The sequence below is a fragment of the Ailuropoda melanoleuca genome, chromosome 6, assembly GCF_002007445.2.
Source record: "Ailuropoda melanoleuca isolate Jingjing chromosome 6, ASM200744v2, whole genome shotgun sequence".
NCBI lineage: Eukaryota > Metazoa > Chordata > Mammalia > Carnivora > Ursidae > Ailuropoda > Ailuropoda melanoleuca.
The window spans coordinates 89,408,891-89,430,633 of NC_048223.1; the positions used below are offsets into that span (position 1 = coordinate 89,408,891).

At 50.1% G+C, this 21,743-nt stretch overlaps 2 protein-coding genes across 6 annotated transcripts in view; one reads left to right on the forward strand and one right to left on the reverse strand.

Moving 5' to 3' along the window:
* The window catches only part of LRRC18 (leucine rich repeat containing 18), a 28,950-nt gene extending 23,965 nt beyond the window's left edge, over positions 1–4,985 (reverse strand). For 4 of the 5 annotated variants that reach the window (XR_004626189.1, XM_034662845.1, XM_034662848.1 and 1 more), the window contains exon 1: positions 453–601. The gene's annotated coding sequence lies outside the window, so the exon portion shown is untranslated. Of the gene's footprint in view, positions 1–452; positions 602–4,860 lie in introns of those variants that run through there. The other variant, XM_034662847.1, reaches the window with a different exon arrangement.
* Positions 1–21,743, forward strand: part of WDFY4 (WDFY family member 4) — a 290,100-nt gene that overhangs the window by 250,523 nt on the left and 17,834 nt on the right. The window contains exons 49-54 of the mRNA XM_034663601.1: positions 2,543–2,585; positions 3,722–3,841; positions 5,809–5,926; positions 7,566–7,675; positions 18,880–19,033; positions 20,985–21,076. Of these exons, the coding sequence (XP_034519492.1) occupies positions 2,543–2,585; positions 3,722–3,841; positions 5,809–5,926; positions 7,566–7,675; positions 18,880–19,033; positions 20,985–21,076 (637 nt within the window). The remainder of the gene's footprint in view (positions 1–2,542; positions 2,586–3,721; positions 3,842–5,808; positions 5,927–7,565; positions 7,676–18,879; positions 19,034–20,984; positions 21,077–21,743) is intronic.

Here is a 21,743-nt window from a genome sequence, read left to right on the forward strand (position 1 = left end):
GCGTTATGGGATCGAGCCCCACATCAGGCTCCTCCGCTATGAGCCTGCTTCTTCCTCTCCCACTCCCCCTGCTTGTGTTCCCTCTCTCGCTGGCTGTCTCTATCTCTGTTGAATAAATAAATAAAATCTTTAAAAAAAAAAAAGGCACAGCCTAGGGAATACCGTCAGGGATATTGGTCTAGCGTTGTGTGGGGACAGACAGTAGCTACACTTGGTGGTGAGCACAACATAATGTCTAGAGATGTTGAATCACCGTGTTGTACACCTGAAACTAATGAAACATTGTGTGTCAACTGGATTCAAATAAAAATATATCTACATAAATTTTTAAAGAAGAAACAAATCAGTGTAGGCGTATACACATAAATTCTCAGATCAAATGAAATAAGACAGAAGTAGAAGTGGAAAAATAAAACAAACACATAAATAAAAAGTTAGAGACTCTGAGTCACTTTTGCTTTGGTGTCTCGGCACTGCTGGCGACGGCGTCCTTTGCTGGTAGTGAGGGGACGATGGATCTTCCTTGGAGCTCATAGCCGATGAAATGAGAAATGGGACTGTGACATGGCTCTATCTTCTGCACACTATTCCACATGCAGGCAGTGTCACAAAAGACCACCGGTAAAATTCTAGAACCCTCTCTGAAATGGAAAATGACCGAGGCTGTCTCTCATTTCCTGAACTATAATAGGTACATTTTCTTCCCTTGTTTCCTGCTCCCCCGTCAGACTTACAAAATCAAGCAGCAAGACCAGCAAGCTTTGCCGTACTAACTCTATGTTCTTGCAGCTCGACCTCCCCAGGAAGGCTCAGCACCATCCTTTCCAAGGTGGTGACCCCTACTGTCTCCAGCCTGGGCTCTGCCCGTGTTTGTAGCCTTCGAGGCAGCCTGCCTTCCAGAACAGGGACAGGTGGCAGGCTCACAGACTGAGCAAGAGAACCAAATCTTCACTTGAGCCTTTGCAACTGAAAGCAATAAACTTGACCATGTTTTGCTTCTGTTCATTGTTACTGTTGTTTGCCTGGATAAAATGGACGTTATGGATGATTTCTCTACTGGGGGTGGTGGTGGAGGGACAGGTGAAGCCAGGCCTGGGAGCTGCATTTTGTCTGTAAGAAACCTCCCAAGGAAAGAATTGAAGAAGAGGGATGGGAAGCCTGAGACAGAGTATAGGCTGGCAGAGCTGTGGTGAGAAGGTGAAGGGGCACTTCCCCTGCTAGGGCACTTGGGCGGCCAGGCCTTGTCTGGAAGGATCCTAGTGCAGTGCACATGAGTGGAACGTACAATGCATGTGGGGTGGGATCTATGGGCACCTGAACGGGACCGAAGAGCAGGGAATGGCTGGAAGGAGGAGACATGATGTGGTTGGGTTTGGCAGAACATCTTGAACAAGGTCTTAAGAGCAGAAGGAGAGTCTCACAGAGACAGAGAGGGGAAGAAAACAGAGCTGGAAAAGGAACCAAGGGATACCTCCAAGGCCGAGGAACTGGGCTGTACAAATCCCATGCTGAGCAGAAAGGGCATTTGACATGGAAAAAACCCCTCCCCACGCCCTTCCCTGCACGACAGCTTGTTGCCGTTCTAAACTGCTTCCCACCACATTGGTCAAAAACAGTATTTCTTTGGTTCAGTTTGTATTTCTTAATTATGTGTGTAGAAACATAAATCAGTACAGCCTTTTAAGAGGACAGTTTGGCAGTATGTAGCAAACTGGAAAATGCTCGTACTTTTTATCCCAGTAGAACCGCTGCCAGAAATTTCTCTCCTGCGTACACTCACCAAAGAGCCCAGAGATTTATGTCCGAAGCTGGTCACAGAAAGGTCATTTGTGAGGACCAAACCCACCCCAGGGGCAGTCTGGACCCATGTGTACAGTGGGGTCCTGGGGCTGTAGAAACGAATGCCCTAGAGCAATGCAAGCTGACTCCACTCTGCTGTGAAGCAAATGAAAAGCACAGATGAGAGTATCCCAGGTATCGTCAGTTAAAAAAACAACACCCACGACAGAAGCATATAGACAGACATGGGGTAAAACTATTCTGGAAACTGTTAACCGTGGCTACTTCTTGAGTGGGAGCTGTAGTTCAGAGACTCTTACATTTTGTGGCCTTCCACATTTTTTAAACTACGTACATGAATTATAGCCACATGTCAGTATATTATAATCACACATATTACATGTACATGGGTAAAGCAGGCTGAGGCGTGGCTGTGGGAAATCCAGTGTGGGGTTGTGAGGCTTGAACCTGCTTCTGCATGGCCCTGGGACTTCCCACAGACCACATGTAAGGCAGCAGTAGAATATTCCAGCATCACAGCAGAGCGGAAGTGACTGCAAGAGCCTAACCTTCAGTAGGGTAGTGTGGGGGCAGGCAGAGCTTGGATAATAATTTTGTTTCCCTGCCGGGAGAGGGGCTGTATGCCCTAGGGAGTCTGTGGCTTTCCTGGATGCCCTGGTCCCACAGAACCCCAGAATTTCCACCTCTCCCCTCATTCGTGCCTTGAGATATTTGGTCACCATCATTGTTTTCTGTCCCACAGGAGATACCCAGGCTCCGACAGGACCATGCTGCAGAGGTGGCAGGTATCGTGACCCCCATAGAGGACTCTAGGTCTGGGGAAACCCTCTAGGAAAGCACATCAGAAAATAGCTCAGGCCCCAGTGATTCAGAGACAAAGCATGTGGGTGACTTGGGAGGGATCGAATTTTTTAATTTACCAAAATGTCCCAAGTATTTCCCTAAAAAGATCTTCGTGATCAAAAGTGGTACTTGAGGCTTGGAGCCAGAGCTGGGTAGTGTGTGTGTGTGTGTGTGTGTGTGTGTGTACATGTGTATGCACTTGCTCAGCCATGCAGATAGACGCATATGTATAAATAGACACAGTGTAGAGGGGCTCAAGTGTTCACTTCGTGTTCTGAGGAGACGCACGTGGCTTTCAGCTTGAATGAGCGGACAGTTAGCCTGTGATTCTCAGTGAAAGGCAGGGACCCCGAGAGGGCCAGTCCTAGAGATCACATGGCAACAAGAAATAAACTTGGTCGCTCTTGTCCAAAATCCTTTCCCAGCGAGAGGGCCAAGCAAGAGCACAGCGTGCAGGTCCCACGTAAGAGGTGACAGCTGTGCTAGACCGTTCATTCACCCCTTGGCCTTGCTGATTTTTCCCAAATACGGTCCCTGACTCCACCTTGACTGTGCATTCTAAGATCATAAGAACGAGTGTTATCCCAATAGGCGGGGACAGAAAAGAAAGTCCCTAAATTCCCAGAGGGAGAGAGATCGTTAAGCCTCTTGGTGAGGGTTTCTTTCTCTGTGACTGCAAGGTCCCCTCAGCTTATTTTTTTAATCATAAAAAGGTCAACAGTAAGTTCACCCACAGCATTTGTGCTCTTACTTTAATCAACTTTTGAGTTTCACACCCACCAGCTAAACAAAAGAAGGCTTTATCCTTGGCTTTGGACTGCTGAGCTCTATTTTTTTTTTTTTTTTTCCTGGCCAACTTTGCTTCCTGAATATATTTGCTTCAGTTCACGTTGGAATTAGTGTGGCCTCCCTGCTTTGGCCTGGCTCGGGTGCAAGGTGCACGGGGAACAGTGGAGGTGTGTGCTGCCCACTTTCACTTACACAGCGACGGCTGCAAAGGGCTGAGAGAGGGACCCCCATGGCCCTTAGGAAGATGCCAGTCGTGTTTGGTTTATCTCCTCTTTGTCTCTTCTGGTAGAAAAGGGACATCAGCAATTTCGAGTATCTCATGCATCTCAACACGGCAGCTGGAAGGACCTACAATGACTATATGCAGTATCCAGTGTTTCCCTGGGTGCTGGCCGACTACACCTCACAGGTAGAGTATTCACGTGGACGCGATTCAGATGTCCTGAGGCTTTCTGACCCTGAAGACCAGGGCATACTAAATCGGCACACAGAGCCTCTGCTGCGAGATTCAGTCCCCCTGGGCCGGAGGGCTGCTCCAAGCTCCAAAGGAGGCCTTTGGAGTCTGGCTGCTTGGGTTCCTGTTCAGATCGACCTGTGGGAAGGTGACCCCACCTGTGGGATGGTCAGCGTGATGAGGACAGTTGCTAACATGAGCCCCAGAGGGCTTCCTGGCTTATTCACTACCATGAAGGCAACGGATACCCATCTGCTGAGACATGGCCGTGGACCAGTGCTGGTCCTTCAAGCGAAGGAGGCCATGGAATGTATTCCTTGAATCAACATGCGTGGGGTTAGGGGTAGAGGAAAGGAGAAAGACAGAGAGAGACCCAGAGATCCAGAGAGAACAAACTACTCCCCCATAGCCTGACTTCAGCAATAAAGATGCTGGTATGTGGACTTCACTCAGGATCTGGACTGAGATGTGTTGGGACAGGGGAGGATGACGGCAAGGCCAGATCATTCACTCTTAGAGCTGTGCCCCTGGACCTCAGCAGGCAGGAGAGGGAGGAGGAAAGCTGACATAACTGGGCCAAGGTGACATTGCCGGGAATGGCCTGGCTATGAAGCACTGCCCAACCACGTAGGCTCTGGCCATCAAGAGGTGTGTTGGGGTGTGTATGTAAAGGACAAAAGGTGACAAATTCCTGGTTCAGACCAGCCCTTGCCAGTCCTGCCTAGGGCTGCTTGAAGACGGATACCCAGGCTTTGGGAGAGAGAGCCTCAGTCTTTTATGACCGTCCATTTCCAAATAAGACATTGAACACAAAACTTTTCTCCTCAGCCGCATGTTGCCTTTATTTCCCTAATGACCCATCTGAGGCTGAGGTATTTCAAAAACGAAACATGCAAATAGCAGCTGTAACTCACATGCTGGAAAGTGGTGGTTTACCAGCCCCTTTTGTTTAGCCCAAAACGTTTGTGACTTACCCATATTTACAAATCAGGAGATTTCTCCTCAAAATCTGGGTTTCCAATATCTTTTGGAGAATCAGGAGATCTAGCAGCTCAGAAGCCCCATGCTGTCCTGGCAAAATCAGCAGTGGCTGAGCACGGCTCTCCACGTGTGCCATCGGTCACGCGGGTCTGAGAAGGGCCTGCTTCGCTCTGCCCCCACCCCCGTTCTGCAGGTGTGAGATGGGGACTGGCCCTGTCTCCCCAGGGGCACTGCTGTGGTTCACGGCTAGTGAAAAGGAAAAGAAGTATAAAGAAACACTTTCTATCAAACGTGCCAATCCTGGGGGATACACAGCTCCTCTGCTAACATGTACAGCATCTCTGCTCAAAGCAAACATGTCTGAGGACACCTGGCCCTAAAAACTTCAGGTCTCCACTGCCTTGTATTATATTCCCCAGGACAGAGGAAGGGGTGACATTACATGCTGTCATTGCCCAGAAGGGAGTGGGCTCCAGAAAAAAGAGGCCGTTCCTCACATTTCCTCCCTGAACAGAACAGAGGACTTCTAACTTCCAGAGAGTTAGTTTGATTCCCGGCAAGGACCATGAACTATTGAAGCATACAGCTCTCTCCGCGAGGGCTGGAGCCAAATGCCTCGTAGACAACAGGGATTCTTTTCAAAGTCTCTTTTCAGTAACTGGTGGCAATGTTCTGATTTGGGTCAACTTGGAACAGGTTCAGTGTGAACTCAATCTTCCCCTCCTCTTACTTTCCTTCTCTCCCTTATTAAGTCTTTGTGGATCACTGGCTCTGGGGCCATAAAACCCCAGCACGCCTGCTAATCACCAGAGAGGGGTCAGACCAAACGACGATAAACCAATAAAGAGAACCATAAAACTAAAGAGCGTGACTCCTGAAGTCTCGCTGGGGCACAAGAGGGTCTGAGGGGAGTTAACTCCAGCTACACATCTACCTTCTAGACATTGAACTTGACGAATCCCAAGACTTTCCGTGATCTCTCAAAGCCCATGGGGGCTCAGACCAAGGAAAGGAAGCTGAAATTCATCCAGAGGTTTAAAGAAGTTGAGAAGACTGAAGGTGGGTAGATCTCAGCTTGACTCTTTTTTCTGCAGTGTTGCTCATTCAAGTGCCTTGAAATGGTCGTTGGTAAGGATTTAGGCTCTCACCTAGCATGGAAACAATTAGTTTGGGTGGGGAACAGCTCGAATCCGCTGGTCTGCACCCTGGCTGCGTGAAGGATCGCCTAGGCAAGTTTCACACATATGGATGTCCAGGCTCCGTCTCTAGAAAATCTCACTGAAGTAAGGCTGTGGTGAGGTGCTGGGGGACTGAGAACCACCGTGCTCAGAGCGAATACCTCCGGACCTAGGGGCCGCCAGAGGCAAGAGTACATTCCTTCAGCACTTTGTCGTGCTGAATGTGCACAGGCCAGCCTGTGCTCATACATACAATGGTCCATTTCAAAGAGAAGGGAGTTCAACTCAGAGAGTTCGGCAATGCATCCAGGGTCACAGCTTCTAAATGGCAGAGCTTGTATTTGTCTGGCTTTAGAAACGACTTCCCAAACTTTGTTCATCTGCACATCACCTTTGCAGTTTTTGCCACATTCACATACAGCTAAAACTCCTAATGTCTTAATTTTTTTTCTTTAGGTCTAGTCAATTCTGAACTTTCGTGAATGTAATTTAAAAAGAAATGTTTCTACCATGTATCTGATGCTAGCTGTATCGGTTTTCTCAGATGCTTTGAAATACACATATAATGGAGCAGCCGTCCATGTACCATGAAAAATTCCCTCAGGAACCAGAGGGGTTGTGCTTTGGAAAGGCTAACTTGGCCCAGAGACGTTGCTTTTGGTGAGCAGGTTCTCAGCAGGACAGGGAGGCTCCTGCTGCATCCCGCACAGTGCCGTAGAGGCCCACCTGGGACCCCTGCACTGCGTGGGGCTCGCACCCGGACTCGCTCAGGGGAGATGGGAGGATGTGGACAGTTGGGCAGGCCCTCCTGCCCAGCTGTTTCCTCCTGACCCTAAAGTTCGATCGTTAGGACCCCTCTTGGGTCCCCCACCCAGGTGCTGTTCCTCTGGCCGCCAGGCTTGGCTGGGTTCTTTCCACAGAGGCAGGCTGGGGGAGCATGGGATCTCACCGTCCTCTCGCGTCTCACCCTGGGTGTGCATTGGAGATGCCCATTGGGCTTGGGAGCTCATACACATTCCTCCACCATCCTCCCAATCAACTGACTTTAGAGAGCTCCTGCATGGCACAAGGGAGGGCTTCAGGCTGGGCATGGAGCTGGAGGCAAGATGGCGGAGCAGTCACTGCAGGGAGCTGGTTCAGGCCTTTGACAGCTGCGCTGGTGGGACTGTAGGCACGCTAGGGCTTTCTACGTACCCCTTAGCTCAGAAGACCAAAGCATTGTCTCCCCGTGAATCCTGAGCACAGCCTTCCCAGAGCCTGGCTTTGCCCACGTTCTTGGCAGTAGAACACTGAGGACGTGGGAGTGCAGCTGACGGTCTTGAATGTGCTTTTGACCATCGTGGCTACTGGCCAAATCATAATGGCGTCTGTGAGCAGAACCAAGGCTCCATTGGCCTGCAGGCGCTCTCTCGAGCAGGGCTTGTACTCGCTGCTCATGCTCGAGCATCGTGGAGCCTGTGTGTCTACAGTCTGCCCCAGCACAGGTGGGAAATCTACCCCAGACATGTCCTTTCTTGCAGGAGACATGACCGTCCAGTGCCACTACTGTACTCACTACTCCTCGGCCATCATTGTTGCCTCCTACCTGGTCCGGATGCCACCCTATACCCAGGCCTTCTGCTCTCTGCAGGTGAGTTTCCCTCCACACACATGCACATACACACACAACTATATCTCACAGACTAAGGGCTGGGCTTGGATGAAGCAGAGATCTCCCTGCTAGAAATCCAATCTCCAACCAGTGATTCTCACTTGATGCTGGCTCCAGGATTCTGGGCGGTCCAGCTGAGTCAGGCTGTTTGTCACCAGTAACCTGTGGTGACCTGCGTGTCTGCCCAACAGTGTTGCAAAAAGACTCTAGAGATAAGGAATGAAAGATACGGAGAAAAAAATACTTAATATAAGTCGGTTTTAGTGGAAAAGGAAAAGCAGAAAGCGTGAAGATTTCCTTGTAAGTAGGTGGTAGGAAATTAGAAAAATAAATACAAAGAAGGAAAAGTGAAAAGAGTACCACTTGTGACTTCAGAATGCAGACAGCCATGCTAAGTACAAGTTGAAAGGCTTAAAAGGACAAAGTATTTGAATAATGAATGGCTGAACCAGAGAAAGAAACTAACCAACTTACCCACCCATAAACCAAGAGACCATTCATCATGCCAGCTTAGGGTTGCCAGATTTCACAAATAAAAACAGGATGCCCAGGTACACTTGAATTTCAGATAACCAGTGAATTTTTTATACTAAAAAAATTATTTGTTGTTTATCTGAAATTCAAATATAGCTGGGCCCCCTTCTGTTCTACCTCAGCCCTACACAGTGTGAAGTGAGCAAGTCTGGCTCTGAGTGGGTGGTGGTGTCCAAGGCTCGTAGGGTTGCAGGGATAGAGTCCTCTGCAGGCAGCCGAGACATTTTTCTCTCTTTTCTTTCTCACCTTATCCCTGGGATCCTGCTTCCCAGGTTGTCCCAGGGGCACAGCTTTGGACTGGGGAGAGCCACTGGGTAGTCCAGCTGCAGCCAGCTGGCTCAGTCAGCTCCAAAGTGAATGCAGCACACAGCCCAAGTGTAGGGCCTGACCTGCTCCAGGCCTCACAAGTGTCCTACGGAGAGGAAGGCATGAGCCACGGGGGGCAACAGGCCACGAATATGCACAGACTCACTCTGATAGCGAAGTTCATCAAAGAGAAAGTGCGAGTGTTCCAGGAACTGTGGGTTTTGGTCTGACCTCACCAAGAGGCCACTCTTTGTGGTCAGATGACCTTGCCCCTGAGAGACCAAAGGCCACGTCAGCACTAAATCCTACTCCGGAGCCCTAGGTGGGAACGGGTAGGCAAGGTCAAGGTGATTTCTCCAATTAGGAACAGAATCGCTCCTGTCTTCCGTGTCTTGGCACAGTGTTCTCTCTCCTTAAAGGCATGGATTGTCTAGACATTATATAACCTCCTCTCCCTGGAAATTCACTCAAAAATAATAAGTGTGCTTCCCCTGAGCCTTTCTCAGGCAACAAGCATTTTAAGTAAGTTTGGTTTGGAGAACAAACGGTCCCAGAGCTACAGCCCGTGCCAGGAATCCCATCCAGATGTTGCTCATTAATCCACAAAAAGCGATGATCTCTGTCGATGATGAGGGTGATGCATTCCGCTGCAGCGTTCCCTCCAGGCGGTTCTGGATGCTTTAAAAGCTTTCTTTTGTCCCTCCAGTCTAATGCTCTAAGCCCCATCTCTACCTGTGACTAAGGGTCCTCTCACATGGACGGGCAGGAGGCAGAGTGAACGCGAAACAGCATCAGCTGTGAGATTTATACGCCAGTTCTGCTGCTCCACAGATACAAAATCTTCTGCAAGTGATTTTGCCTCTGGAAATCAGGGTTAATTATGCACAGCTCGGTGAGCTGTTGAGATGAAATGAGGAAATGTGGGTAAAGCCCCTAGCTCAGGGCTTGACACCGCATAGGTGATCAATCATTGTTACTTCTCTTCTTCTCCCTGCAATCAGCCAGATCAAATCTGAGCAAGCCCAAATTTGTTCAAGCTGGTCCGCTCTGGGCTCAGCTAATAATTCAAGACAGCCTGGACTGCAGAGAAGCATTCCAGGATGGCATGAGCCAGATGAAACAGGTGTGCTGCAAACCCACAAAGATACTGGGTTAAGGCCACTCTGAAGTTAGTCATGACGAGTTTGAGCTTTCTTTTTAGCTAGTTTGATCCGTGGATGACCACACTAAACTGGTTGAGACGGTCTAAACCAGTACAAGATGGTCAGAACCAATTTTATCTGCTTTTGGGAGGCACACGTTTAGTCACATTAGCTCCAGCCCTTTGGCTCCCATGTTGAAGTCCGATGTGATCCACGGTTTTTCGGTTCAAATCTATCTGTGGCATGTTGGCCCATCTGAGTTGAAATCATCTGGGCTCTCCATATGTGCTACTTTTTACTGACTCTTCCAGTGCATCATAAAGAAAACCCACCATCTTCTGCTTTTTCCCTAGAGTAAAAGATGAATTTTAGCTCCCAAGGGAATGGGTTAAAGGCTACATCTGGGGGGAAATGCACCTGGCTCTCCTTTGGGAGTCCTGGGGCCTTCACAGAGCTCCTTAGGAATGTTCTGGCATCTTCCTGAAGTCTGTCCCACCCCGCTTCCTAGGGGGCATGCTCATTTCTTCTTAAGAGACCTTTGCTTCACCCCTGTGTGGTGACAAGGAAAGGAGCCTCACCATATTCTCCGTGGACTAGACTTCTATTCCCCAGCATGGACCATGGGGTAGGGAAGAGTAAGAAAGGTGGAGAAGAAGCAGAATCCAGGCATGAGCGCTTTTTTTTTTATTCAACTGGAAAGCAGGGAACTGAGAATGCCTGGTGTTTCCAGAGCTGGGTGTGCATGCAGGAGTCTGCATGACAAACGGCATGCTTCCCCATTCTGCATGAAGTAAGCTCTGCCTCTTGCCTATTCTTGTGAACAAGCCAGAGCGCCTTGCTCCTTCAATGGCTCGGTGGGGCGAAGCCGTGCATTTATGCGTTGTACCCTGTGTGGTCCGGTGCACTGTCGAGAGACAGACAGGCATTCCTTGGGCACTGTGGCCTGCCCCCCCCACCCCAAGCAGGATGTGGACAGAAGGAGGGGCATTCACCCGCGGCCTAGAATTGCCATGCCACATGTTCTGATCGCGGGGTGGAAAGTGTGCTCTCTTCCCTTCATGTTTGCATCCTGCTGACTTTGGGCTGCTCTTGGAATCACTGTGTTCCTCTATGGTTGCTGTGTTTGATCCTCTGCCTCAAACCTGGCATTACAATGATAGACTGTCACAGTCCAGAAGATACGGCATAGGCGCAGTGCGAGCCGAGCAGGGGACACGCACAAGTCATGGGATGAGAGGCAAGCCGGTTGTGTGCTGTTGTCCCCACTCCGTGGAGGTGTGAGACCACTGTCTGCCTGAGCTGGGGGCTTGGCTCCCGGGGTGCCATCACTCTCTGCGTCTCCCTGCCTGGAGCTGGTGCCTAAGAGCCCTCCGGAGGCCACACCGCTGCCGGGGCCGCAGCCTGGGCCCCTGCTCCCACTCTGGCAGAAGCACCAATGGCCGTCAGGCCCACAAAGAGACTCGCCTGGGCAGGGCCGAGCAAGGCAGCAGTGCCCCAGCGAGGGCACAGTGGCAGTGCTGCCGCGGCTGCTGTTACATTTAATAAGAAACTGAAATAAAGTGCTGTGTTAATTAAGTCGCAACCCGTGTGACGGCAGCTGTTACCAGCAGTGGGGAAGGGTTTTCTCAACCACCTGAGGCGAGATGGCTGGTTTTCGTGTAAGACAGATGCTAACTGCAGAGAGAACCGTGAACCGCCCGGGAGGTCCGCCTGGGAGCTCCGGGGATGCCAGGCGGCAGGTCTGGGTGGAGTTGTGTCCAAGGGCACAGTTAGCATTATACTGACTCAACGAGGAGCACCAGAACAGGCTCATGTAATAGAGACAGGCAGACCTGGGACAAAGTCCTGGCTCTAGAACTTTCTAATTCGTAGTATTGAATAACTGAGCCTCCATTCCTCCCCCTATAGAATAAGCNCATGAGCCACGGGGGGCAACAGGCCACGAATATGCACAGACTCACTCTGATAGCGAAGTTCATCAAAGAGAAAGTGCGAGTGTTCCAGGAACTGTGGGTTTTGGTCTGACCTCACCAAGAGGCCACTCTTTGTGGTCAGATGACCTTGCCCCTGAGAGACCAAAGGCCACGTCAGCACTAAATCCTACTCCGGAGCCCTAGGTGGGAACGGGTAGGCAAGGTCAAGGTGATTTCTCCAATTAGGAACAGAATCGCTCCTGTCTTCCGTGTCTTGGCACAGTGTTCTCTCTCCTTAAAGGCATGGATTGTCTAGACATTATATAACCTCCTCTCCCTGGAAATTCACTCAAAAATAATAAGTGTGCTTCCCCTGAGCCTTTCTCAGGCAACAAGCATTTTAAGTAAGTTTGGTTTGGAGAACAAACGGTCCCAGAGCTACAGCCCGTGCCAGGAATCCCATCCAGATGTTGCTCATTAATCCACAAAAAGCGATGATCTCTGTCGATGATGAGGGTGATGCATTCCGCTGCAGCGTTCCCTCCAGGCGGTTCTGGATGCTTTAAAAGCTTTCTTTTGTCCCTCCAGTCTAATGCTCTAAGCCCCATCTCTACCTGTGACTAAGGGTCCTCTCACATGGACGGGCAGGAGGCAGAGTGAACGCGAAACAGCATCAGCTGTGAGATTTATACGCCAGTTCTGCTGCTCCACAGATACAAAATCTTCTGCAAGTGATTTTGCCTCTGGAAATCAGGGTTAATTATGCACAGCTCGGTGAGCTGTTGAGATGAAATGAGGAAATGTGGGTAAAGCCCCTAGCTCAGGGCTTGACACCGCATAGGTGATCAATCATTGTTACTTCTCTTCTTCTCCCTGCAATCAGCCAGATCAAATCTGAGCAAGCCCAAATTTGTTCAAGCTGGTCCGCTCTGGGCTCAGCTAATAATTCAAGACAGCCTGGACTGCAGAGAAGCATTCCAGGATGGCATGAGCCAGATGAAACAGGTGTGCTGCAAACCCACAAAGATACTGGGTTAAGGCCACTCTGAAGTTAGTCATGACGAGTTTGAGCTTTCTTTTTAGCTAGTTTGATCCGTGGATGACCACACTAAACTGGTTGAGACGGTCTAAACCAGTACAAGATGGTCAGAACCAATTTTATCTGCTTTTGGGAGGCACACGTTTAGTCACATTAGCTCCAGCCCTTTGGCTCCCATGTTGAAGTCCGATGTGATCCACGGTTTTTCCTGGTTCAAATCTATCTGTGGCATGTTGGCCCATCTGAGTTGAAATCATCTGGGCTCTCCATATGTGCTACTTTTTACTGACTCTTCCAGTGCATCATAAAGAAAACCCACCATCTTCTGCTTTTTCCCTAGAGTAAAAGATGAATTTTAGCTCCCAAGGGAATGGGTTAAAGGCTACATCTGGGGGGAAATGCACCTGGCTCTCCTTTGGGAGTCCTGGGGCCTTCACAGAGCTCCTTAGGAATGTTCTGGCATCTTCCTGAAGTCTGTCCCACCCCGCTTCCTAGGGGGCATGCTCATTTCTTCTTAAGAGACCTTTGCTTCACCCCTGTGTGGTGACAAGGAAAGGAGCCTCACCATATTCTCCGTGGACTAGACTTCTATTCCCCAGCATGGACCATGGGGTAGGGAAGAGTAAGAAAGGTGGAGAAGAAGCAGAATCCAGGCATGAGCGCTTTTTTTTTTATTCAACTGGAAAGCAGGGAACTGAGAATGCCTGGTGTTTCCAGAGCCGGGTGTGCATGCAGGAGTCTGCATGACAAACGGCATGCTTCCCCATTCTGCATGAAGTAAGCTCTGCCTCTTGCCTATTCTTGTGAACAAGCCAGAGCGCCTTGCTCCTTCAATGGCTCGGTGGGGCGAAGCCGTGCATTTATGCGTTGTACCCTGTGTGGTCCGGTGCACTGTCGAGAGACAGACAGGCATTCCTTGGGCACTGTGGCCTGCCCCCCCCACCCCAAGCAGGATGTGGACAGAAGGAGGGGCTCTCACCCGCGGCCTAGAATTGCCATGCCGCATGTTCTGATCGCGGGGTGGAAAGTGTGCTCTCTTCCCTTCATGTTTGCATCCTGCTGACTTTGGGCTGCTCTTGGAATCACTGTGTTCCTCTATGGTTGCTGTGTTTGATCCTCTGCCTCAAACCTGGCATTACAATGATAGACTGTCACAGTCCAGAAGATACGGCATAGGCGCAGTGCGAGCCGAGCAGGGGACACGCACAAGTCATGGGATGAGAGGCAAGCCGGTTGTGTGCTGTTGTCCCCACTCCGTGGAGGTGTGAGACCACTGTCTGCCTGAGCTGGGGGCTTGGCTCCCGGGGTGCCATCACTCTCTGCGTCTCCCTGCCTGGAGCTGGTGCCCAAGAGCCCTCCGGAGGCCACACCGCTGCCGGGGCCGCAGCCTGGGCCCCTGCTCCCACTCTGGCAGAAGCACCAATGGCCGTCAGGCCCACAAAGAGACTCGCCTGGGCAGGGCCGAGCAAGGCAGCAGTGCCCCAGCGAGGGCACAGTGGCAGTGCTGCCGCGGCTGCTGTTACATTTAATAAGAAACTGAAATAAAGTGCTGTGTTAATTAAGTCGCAACCCGTGTGACGGCAGCTGTTACCAGCAGTGGGGAAGGGTTTTCTCAACCACCTGAGGCGAGATGGCTGGTTTTCGTGTAAGACAGATGCTAACTGCAGAGAGAACCGTGAACCGCCCGGGAGGTCCGCCTGGGAGCTCCGGGGATGCCAGGCGGCAGGTCTGGGTGGAGTTGTGTCCAAGGGCACAGTTAGCATTATACTGACTCAACGAGGAGCACCAGAACAGGCTCATGTAATAGAGACAGGCAGACCTGGGACAAAGTCCTGGCTCTAGAACTTTCTAATTCGTAGTATTGAATAACTGAGCCTCCATTCCTCCCCCTATAGAATAAGCGGGTGGTAGAGATGAGGTGAGCACAGCAGGGGAGCCCTTGGGCTGGTTTCTAAGTGCTCCGTATATGTCCACCCTCCTCTCCATAGGAATAGGCAGCAGGTTTTTCAAAACCTTTGTGGATTTTGTCTGTTGAGTAAAGGGCCACATCCTCCAGGAAAGAAAGCTAATGGCTACTACGGGGTCAGCCCACCCTCCATGGAGAGCAAGACTGACAAGGCAGCCCAGCTGGAACACTGGCTTCCCCAATTCTCTGTCGGACCGACAGCTCCACTTACTGAGTATGAGGTTAAAGCCTGGCATTTTTCTGAAGAAGCCTGCAGAGGGCTGAGCCCAACTCTCCCCCAACCGCACCCGTTGGCCCCTTCGTTTCTTTGGCGGTGGTGTCTCAAAATTACCCTGATGCTCTGCCTGCTTTTTTCTTCCGGCCCCTGTCCCAGGACCCCACCCCTGCTCACTTCCCCGCAGACCCCACCTTCTGCTTCCAGTAACTTTTAAAATCTTTTTCTTTTTCTTCTCCGGAGCTGCTGTTACCTTCCCCGTGCACACCGAGGTTGGAGCCCAAGCCCAGGGTGGCTCCTCAGTTCCCAGTCTGAGAAGGAAAGGGGTGTCGGGGCGGGGCTCTTGGGGCACCTCTTCCTGTACGCCTGGTACTGCCGGAGGAACCTCACACATGCACACTCACACTCATGTGCACACACACGTCTTCACACCCACAGCAATCACCCAGGTTGCAGAGGAGAGTGTGGGAGACACTAAGACTTGAAGAAACCCCCTGGTGTTCACACTGCCAGGAATGCGGAAACTCCCGTGCAAGTCTGCCTGGGTGCCCAGCTGGGGCGCCCTCTCCTCTCACCACACACTGCCTGTTTGATGGACAGAGGACAGCAGCTTAGATCAACTGATATGCACAGGGGGCCGTATAAGCGAATTGGTTACATGGGATTCTTGTAAATTACCAGAAAGACCTTCAGCCAGGAGAATGGGTTGCCAGCCTGCTCATTAAACCAATCCCATTACTCAGATGTGGTGGTGGGTTGACTTGGGTCAGTCTTGCGGGTAAGGAAGAATAGACTTTCTAGCACATAGTGCATGAGTCTCTGTGTTTACGTGTCCTTGAGCACATGTAGTTGCTGTACTCCCTGTGGGTGTTGGTCAAGAATTGAATGGGTTTTTTCCACATAGTTTCCCTGCCCAGACTGGAGAGGGGTTTAAGAATGTGGCTCTTGAAATGCTTACCCAGGGATACAGGTGCGTGTGGACCTTATGGTCTTACACATGGGAGTAGTGCCTTTAATACAGAATAAGATCATTTCTAGTTTTAATAGACATACCACAATCATGGACTTTCTTTGGATTTGAACTGCTGTCAGTGTCCAACGGAAGTCCTTATTGGCCATTTATCTCCCCATTATTTTGCTTTTAATTTTTATTCATCTCTTCGCAGAGTTTTGCACCTCTTGAAAGTATTTTAATTGAGGGAGGATACCTAGGGTTATATTGTTTCTGAGCCGTTAAATATTCAGAATATCTTTCTGGCTTCTCCACGAAGGAGTGATATCAGTTGGACATAAAATCCAAAGCCTGTACCTTTTGCCTCGGAAACCTCCAGCCTTGGCTGCCTTGTCTTCTAGCTTTTTAACGTCACATGGGAAAAGTTTTTTGCCAACAAGAGGTGGTTCCTTCCTTGATCATAATAATCTTACTATTATTTTTTTCAGCATGTTGGCTACACATAGGATTCATTGTTCTTGACACTCAAGAATATCTACGGAATAGATTTAGGAGCAGATCCTGGCTCCGTAATTCTCTCTGATCATTTGGTTTCCATCCAGCCTCTAGACTTAATTTCATTGTGGTTTTATTTTATTTTGTTTTGCACTTTCCTTATGGTGGCACTCTGCAGACCTTCACTGTGCCTCCCTGCTTCGCTCCTTCTCTCCCTTCCTTTCCTCCGTCTTCTCCTCCTTTTCTCCTTCCTTCCTTTCCTGAGGATCGAGTCCTGGCTGAGCCGCACTGCTGGCAGCCTGCAGAGTCTGTGTCCACCCACAGACTTACAGTACAAGCAACAAAGTAGCTCCAGTTTTTCTTCTAGGGAATTTGGCCTTTCTTTTGTATTGCAGAGTGAGAAAACCCATTAATTTTGAAACAAATGTATGCAAATACATTTATTAATATAGGAAATAGGAAAATCAGTTATTGCTTCCTTTATAAATAATACAGGCTTAAGTTTTAAAGATATTACTTTTGCTAAAATGCATTAGACAGCTGTGAAAAAAATAACATTTTTCTTTGTGGTAATATCTTTAACCAGATTTGTAGCACTAACAATATTTCCTATGTATATATTATTTTTATTTAATACAGGTAATCTTTTTATTACCAAATCATATTGTTTCTCAGGAGATTACCATCAGCACTCATAAAAGCTGCAAAAGGAATCCGGGAGGACGAGAAGGCATCAATCTCTTGCAGATGTGAGGCTCGGGCTGCAGATTAAATATGCAAAGTTCTTAATATGTTTCAATGAGCCACTTGTTAGGTGCAGATTTATTTAAAAACACTCTCCCCCTATTTTGTTTCCACTTCAATTTGAATCTGATGGTGGGCATCGCCCCCTAATTTCAACCCAAGAGCAAAGTGACCTTGGAGAAAAGCCACATCTTTGAGCTGCCCAGGTAGCCAGGTAGCGTGTTCTGTTGCAACTCCAGGGCAACTGGCTTTCTTGGTGTCCCTGTCCATGTGCAGAGAATGACCCACGGGCCTCCCTGGATGCTCAAGTCTGACTCAGAAAACTGACCGGTCCACCAAGATGTCCAGCATGGCCTCCTCAGGCATGTGGCAGATTGTCCCTTCTCAGAAAGAGCTGACACCCCTTGCCTCCCACGTAGGAGATCACGTTGGCCCCAGGCCCAGGGATTGTCCCAATAAGCTGGCACAAGGGCAAAGAATGCATGCCCTTCGGAGGGGCACCCATGGGTTTGACCTGGTTCTGTCTTCATTGCTTTGATGGCTTTGGGAAAACCAGTATACTTTGAGGAGGTTCTGTTTTCTCATCTGCAAAATGGAAGTACAGTTCCTTCCTGACATACCTGCTGTGAGGGTTAAGAGCCCACGTCTCAGTATCAAGTGCCTAACATGGGGCAGACTTGCCAAGAGGAGCCTGTGGCCCTTTTTTCCCCTTCATCCACTACTGCAGCTGCCTCAAAGTTTCCTTGGGCAAATGCTGACGGGAAACCTCAGCCCCTGAGACGTGAAGGGAGCTGGCAGGAGCAGAGGAGGACACTACCCATTTGTTTCAGGCTGCAGGAACTCTGCAGAAGTTGGCAGAAGGACGACAAGTTATCACTGAACAAAGGCTCAGCCTCGATGGGGACAAGTGAAGTATCCAAGCCCAGGCAGGTGTTTTTGGGGTGCCCCTAAACTTAAGCAGACCCAAACACCCGCTTCAGAACCTCTTTCCTGAAGTCCCTCTGCCCCTAGCATCCTCATTCCTCCAACCAGACCTTTCTTCCTCCTCCCAGCCCTCGAGTCCCCCTGATAAATAAGGATAACAGCAACTAAAGAGATTTGATGATTCAGATGAGAGAAGCAGAGAATCCAAGGAAAGAGTTTGCTTTAAGACTTACCTGGGCCAATCCTAGCTGCCCAGCTTGGGAGCCTCAGGCCACCTGTGGAAATGGGCCTTGGAACCAGGGCTGCCCGTGGAGAGTGTGTATACACCTTCATGGACCAGCTTCCTGTCTCTGGGAGGTTGGTGTACCGCCAGCCCTTCAACCTCAGACCTGTTCTCGCTTGTCAGATGTCAGCAGGGCCCTGACCTAGCCTGCTTTCTTCTGCTTCTGTTCCTGGCCTTGGCCTTGCCTCTGCTCAGAACACTGCCGTCTTCTCTGTCACCAGGCTTGCAAACTCACCAGGGGTCCAGTTCTCCAGGAAACTTGCCCTGATCCCACAAGGCATGGCTGACCTGCTCTCTGTCCTGTAGCGGGTTCATTGTATCCTGTCTGTGTCTGATTCAGAGCGGGCCCTTAGCAAATGCGGGGAATGGTCAGATGAACGACTGAGTGTTTCCTGTCTCTGATCTGAGCCAGAATTTCTGAAATGGAGAATAAATAGTGCATCATGTATCCTCTGGGGAAGCCTCCGTGCAAGGGTCCAGAGAATGATCAAGTGAACAAAGGCATGAATAAACCATGTCACGCATGCATGGAGAGGTGAACGAACGTGTGTGGGAGTGACTGGATGGTGGAACCCATGCCTCAGTGGCCGTGGACGAGGAGAAGCCCACACAGGCGGTGCCTGGACATTTTACCACACACAGGTGATCACATCGGCTCCTTTTCCTCACAGGGCGGAAGCTTTGATGTGGCAGACAGAATGTTCCACAGTGTGAAGAACGCGTGGGAGTCGGCCTCCAGGGAGAACATGAGTGACGTCAGGGAGCTGACTCCGGAGTTTTTCTACCTGCCCGAGTTCCTCATCAACTGCAATGCCGTGGAGTTCGGTGCGTGGAGGCCGTGGTGTGGCCGGGGTGGGCTGGGCAGGGCAGGGATCACCGCCCCCTCCACCCTGAAGCTCAGGTAGTGACTAGCGTTATCAATAACTTTGCTGGGCAACTAAATGAACAGGCCCTTCGCCAAACCAGCGTGGTTGTTGTGAGATCTCCCCTCGATGGCGGCACTCAATGACGAGGTGGGAACCAAGGAAGGACCTTAGGCCCCGGGCTGCCAGGATGGCTCTGAGCCATGGTCCCACCCATGACCCATCCTGTGAGGGTCCCCAGGCCTCAGGCTGCTAACAACTGGGTCTGGCACTGCCCTGCTTCAGGACCTGGGGCAAACACCCACCCCTCTGGGGCCTCATGTTCCTCCACGGCCCACAAATGGGTTAACCTGGACTCGGCGAGTTGGACCCAGAGAAGCTGGGTGTCCTGGGAGAGACTGCTTGCTGAGTGGTGTCTAAGGGTGGCTGTGTGGGGATGCTGGTGGCTCCTCCTCTTTCCTGTGCTCCAGGCCCCACCCCAGGTTGAACTATGCCTTCTCACTGGTTTAGAAGAGGAACACCAATTCCAGGAAGCCCCCGTGAGCAGGTCCCCTGGTGGCTGTGTGTATACCTTGGGAGCCTCCATGGCAAATGTCACGGTGACTTGTGGAAGGGGCTGTTGTGGTCAGAGCCCGAGGCAGGGTGTGGGCCACTCTCCCCGCAGAGGAAGGGGGATGGGATCACTCACCCTGTGGAGGACACTCATGAACTCTCACCGACACACACCTGTGCCCCAGAGCTCTCCTTCCCGGGGGCCCTCCTTCTTCCTCCGAGAAGCACACAGGGGCATGCAGGAACTTTTTTAGACCTTGGGGATTTAGTTGGGCCTCCTGAAATTGACTGTCTTGAAGGTGTTTACATTCTGTACGGGGATGGAGGAAAGGGAGAGAAAACATAAACATGTTTATGTAAGTGAAAAGCTGCCTGATGCTGAGAATTGTTATGAGGAAAGAAGGTAGGAAAATGGTTCAAGAATGACTCAGAGGGCCCTGTGTTATTCTGGTCTCTGGGAACGATTACCTGAGTTGGTGACAGGTGAGCTGAGACTGGCTGGTAAGAAGAGCCCCGTCAGGCACAGACCCGTGAGCCAGAGAGAGGAGGGGAAGGTTTTATTCTAGTTGCATCATGAAGGCTCTGGAGGGTTTAAGCAAGACCATAACTGATGTTTATTGGGCAACCATCATATGCCTGGAGTTTTTCTAAGCACATTATGCATATTTCTCTTTTAATCCTTCTACCAGCCCTCGGGGGGCAGGGGGGAGGTTGGTAACAGGTAGAAAAAGTGAATCCCAAAGAGATTAAGCAATATGTCCAAGGTTGTACGGCTAATGGGTAGGAGAGAGACTTGGGCTTGGATCCAGACTCTTTCTAATGTCTGCGGAAGCTGCCTCTAAAAACCTTGCTGTCCTTACTTTAAAAATGGAGAGAAAATGCATAAATTATAGAGTTAAATGAAGATTCAATAAGACGATGTGTGCCAAGCACCTGTGCCCTGGCATAGAGTTAGGTGCTCAAAATACAATAGCCTTTACTGTTAGTGTGATTATCTCCTCACTGCTCTAGCCCTGGATAGAAAGCACCCAGATGAAAAGGCATAGAATAAGAGGGAGGATGACAATGACCACACTGCTACCATTTGATCGGACTTGTGAATCAAGCACAAACCCGCCTGGGAAGCAAGGAGGGCCTCGTGGAGGGTCAAGGCTTAGAGACCAAGTAGGAGTATTCCAAGCAGAGGAGTGGGGGGGGACACACCAGACAGAAGAAGCAAGAAGTAGTGAGGCCTGCGAAGGACACTTGCCTGATCTGCCTGGAATCAGAAGTCCTAGACAGCACAATGTGTATCCCCCTGGTTCCTAGCCCGGTGTGGACTCCCATTTACCCAAAGCACTGCTCTTTCTCATCCCACTCAGGCTGCATGCAGGATGGGACAGCACTGGGGGACGTGCAACTCCCTCCCTGGGCTGATGGGGACCCTCGGAAATTCATCAGCTTGCACAGACAGGTGAGTTGACCAGGGTCATGGCCTGAAGACCGCAGTATCTTCTCAATCTCCATGGAGGCTTTCTGTGCAAGCAGAGGGCTAGTGACAAGTGCTTCTGAAGATTTTATGTCTAAAAAGCCCAGAGAAAGTGCTAGGTTCCATGCTCCGGGTTAACAGGAAAAAGCTTGTGTTCTGGGCTCTTTTAAGAGTTCCATTAGACTTTGCCCTTGTGCTAGTTTGTTGTGGGAATCACTGGGGGAAGAAAATTCAGGTTCTTTTTGGATGCCCTGGGTCAAGTCAGTGTCTTTAGCTGGCCTCATAGGCAGGGCCATGCCCTGGGCCATACTGTTCAGTATAGCTCAGAGAGGGGCTAAAGGCCCCAGGAGGCTCCTATTGGCCAAAGGATTTGCTAGGACTGGGGAAGACTTGGCTTATTAGCCAGAGAGGTTGGGACACATATCCTGGATCAAATATATGCATTAGCATAAACCACAAAAACACATGCAACATCATCAGTCATCAGGAAACATAAATTAAAACCACAGGAGGGATGACATTACATACTTACAAGAGTGGCTTAAATTTTAAATATTGACAAAACCAAGAGTAAGCAAGAATAGGGAGCAATCAGAATTCATTACACAATGTTGGTAGGAAAATAAAATGGTACAGCCACTTTGGAAAAAAA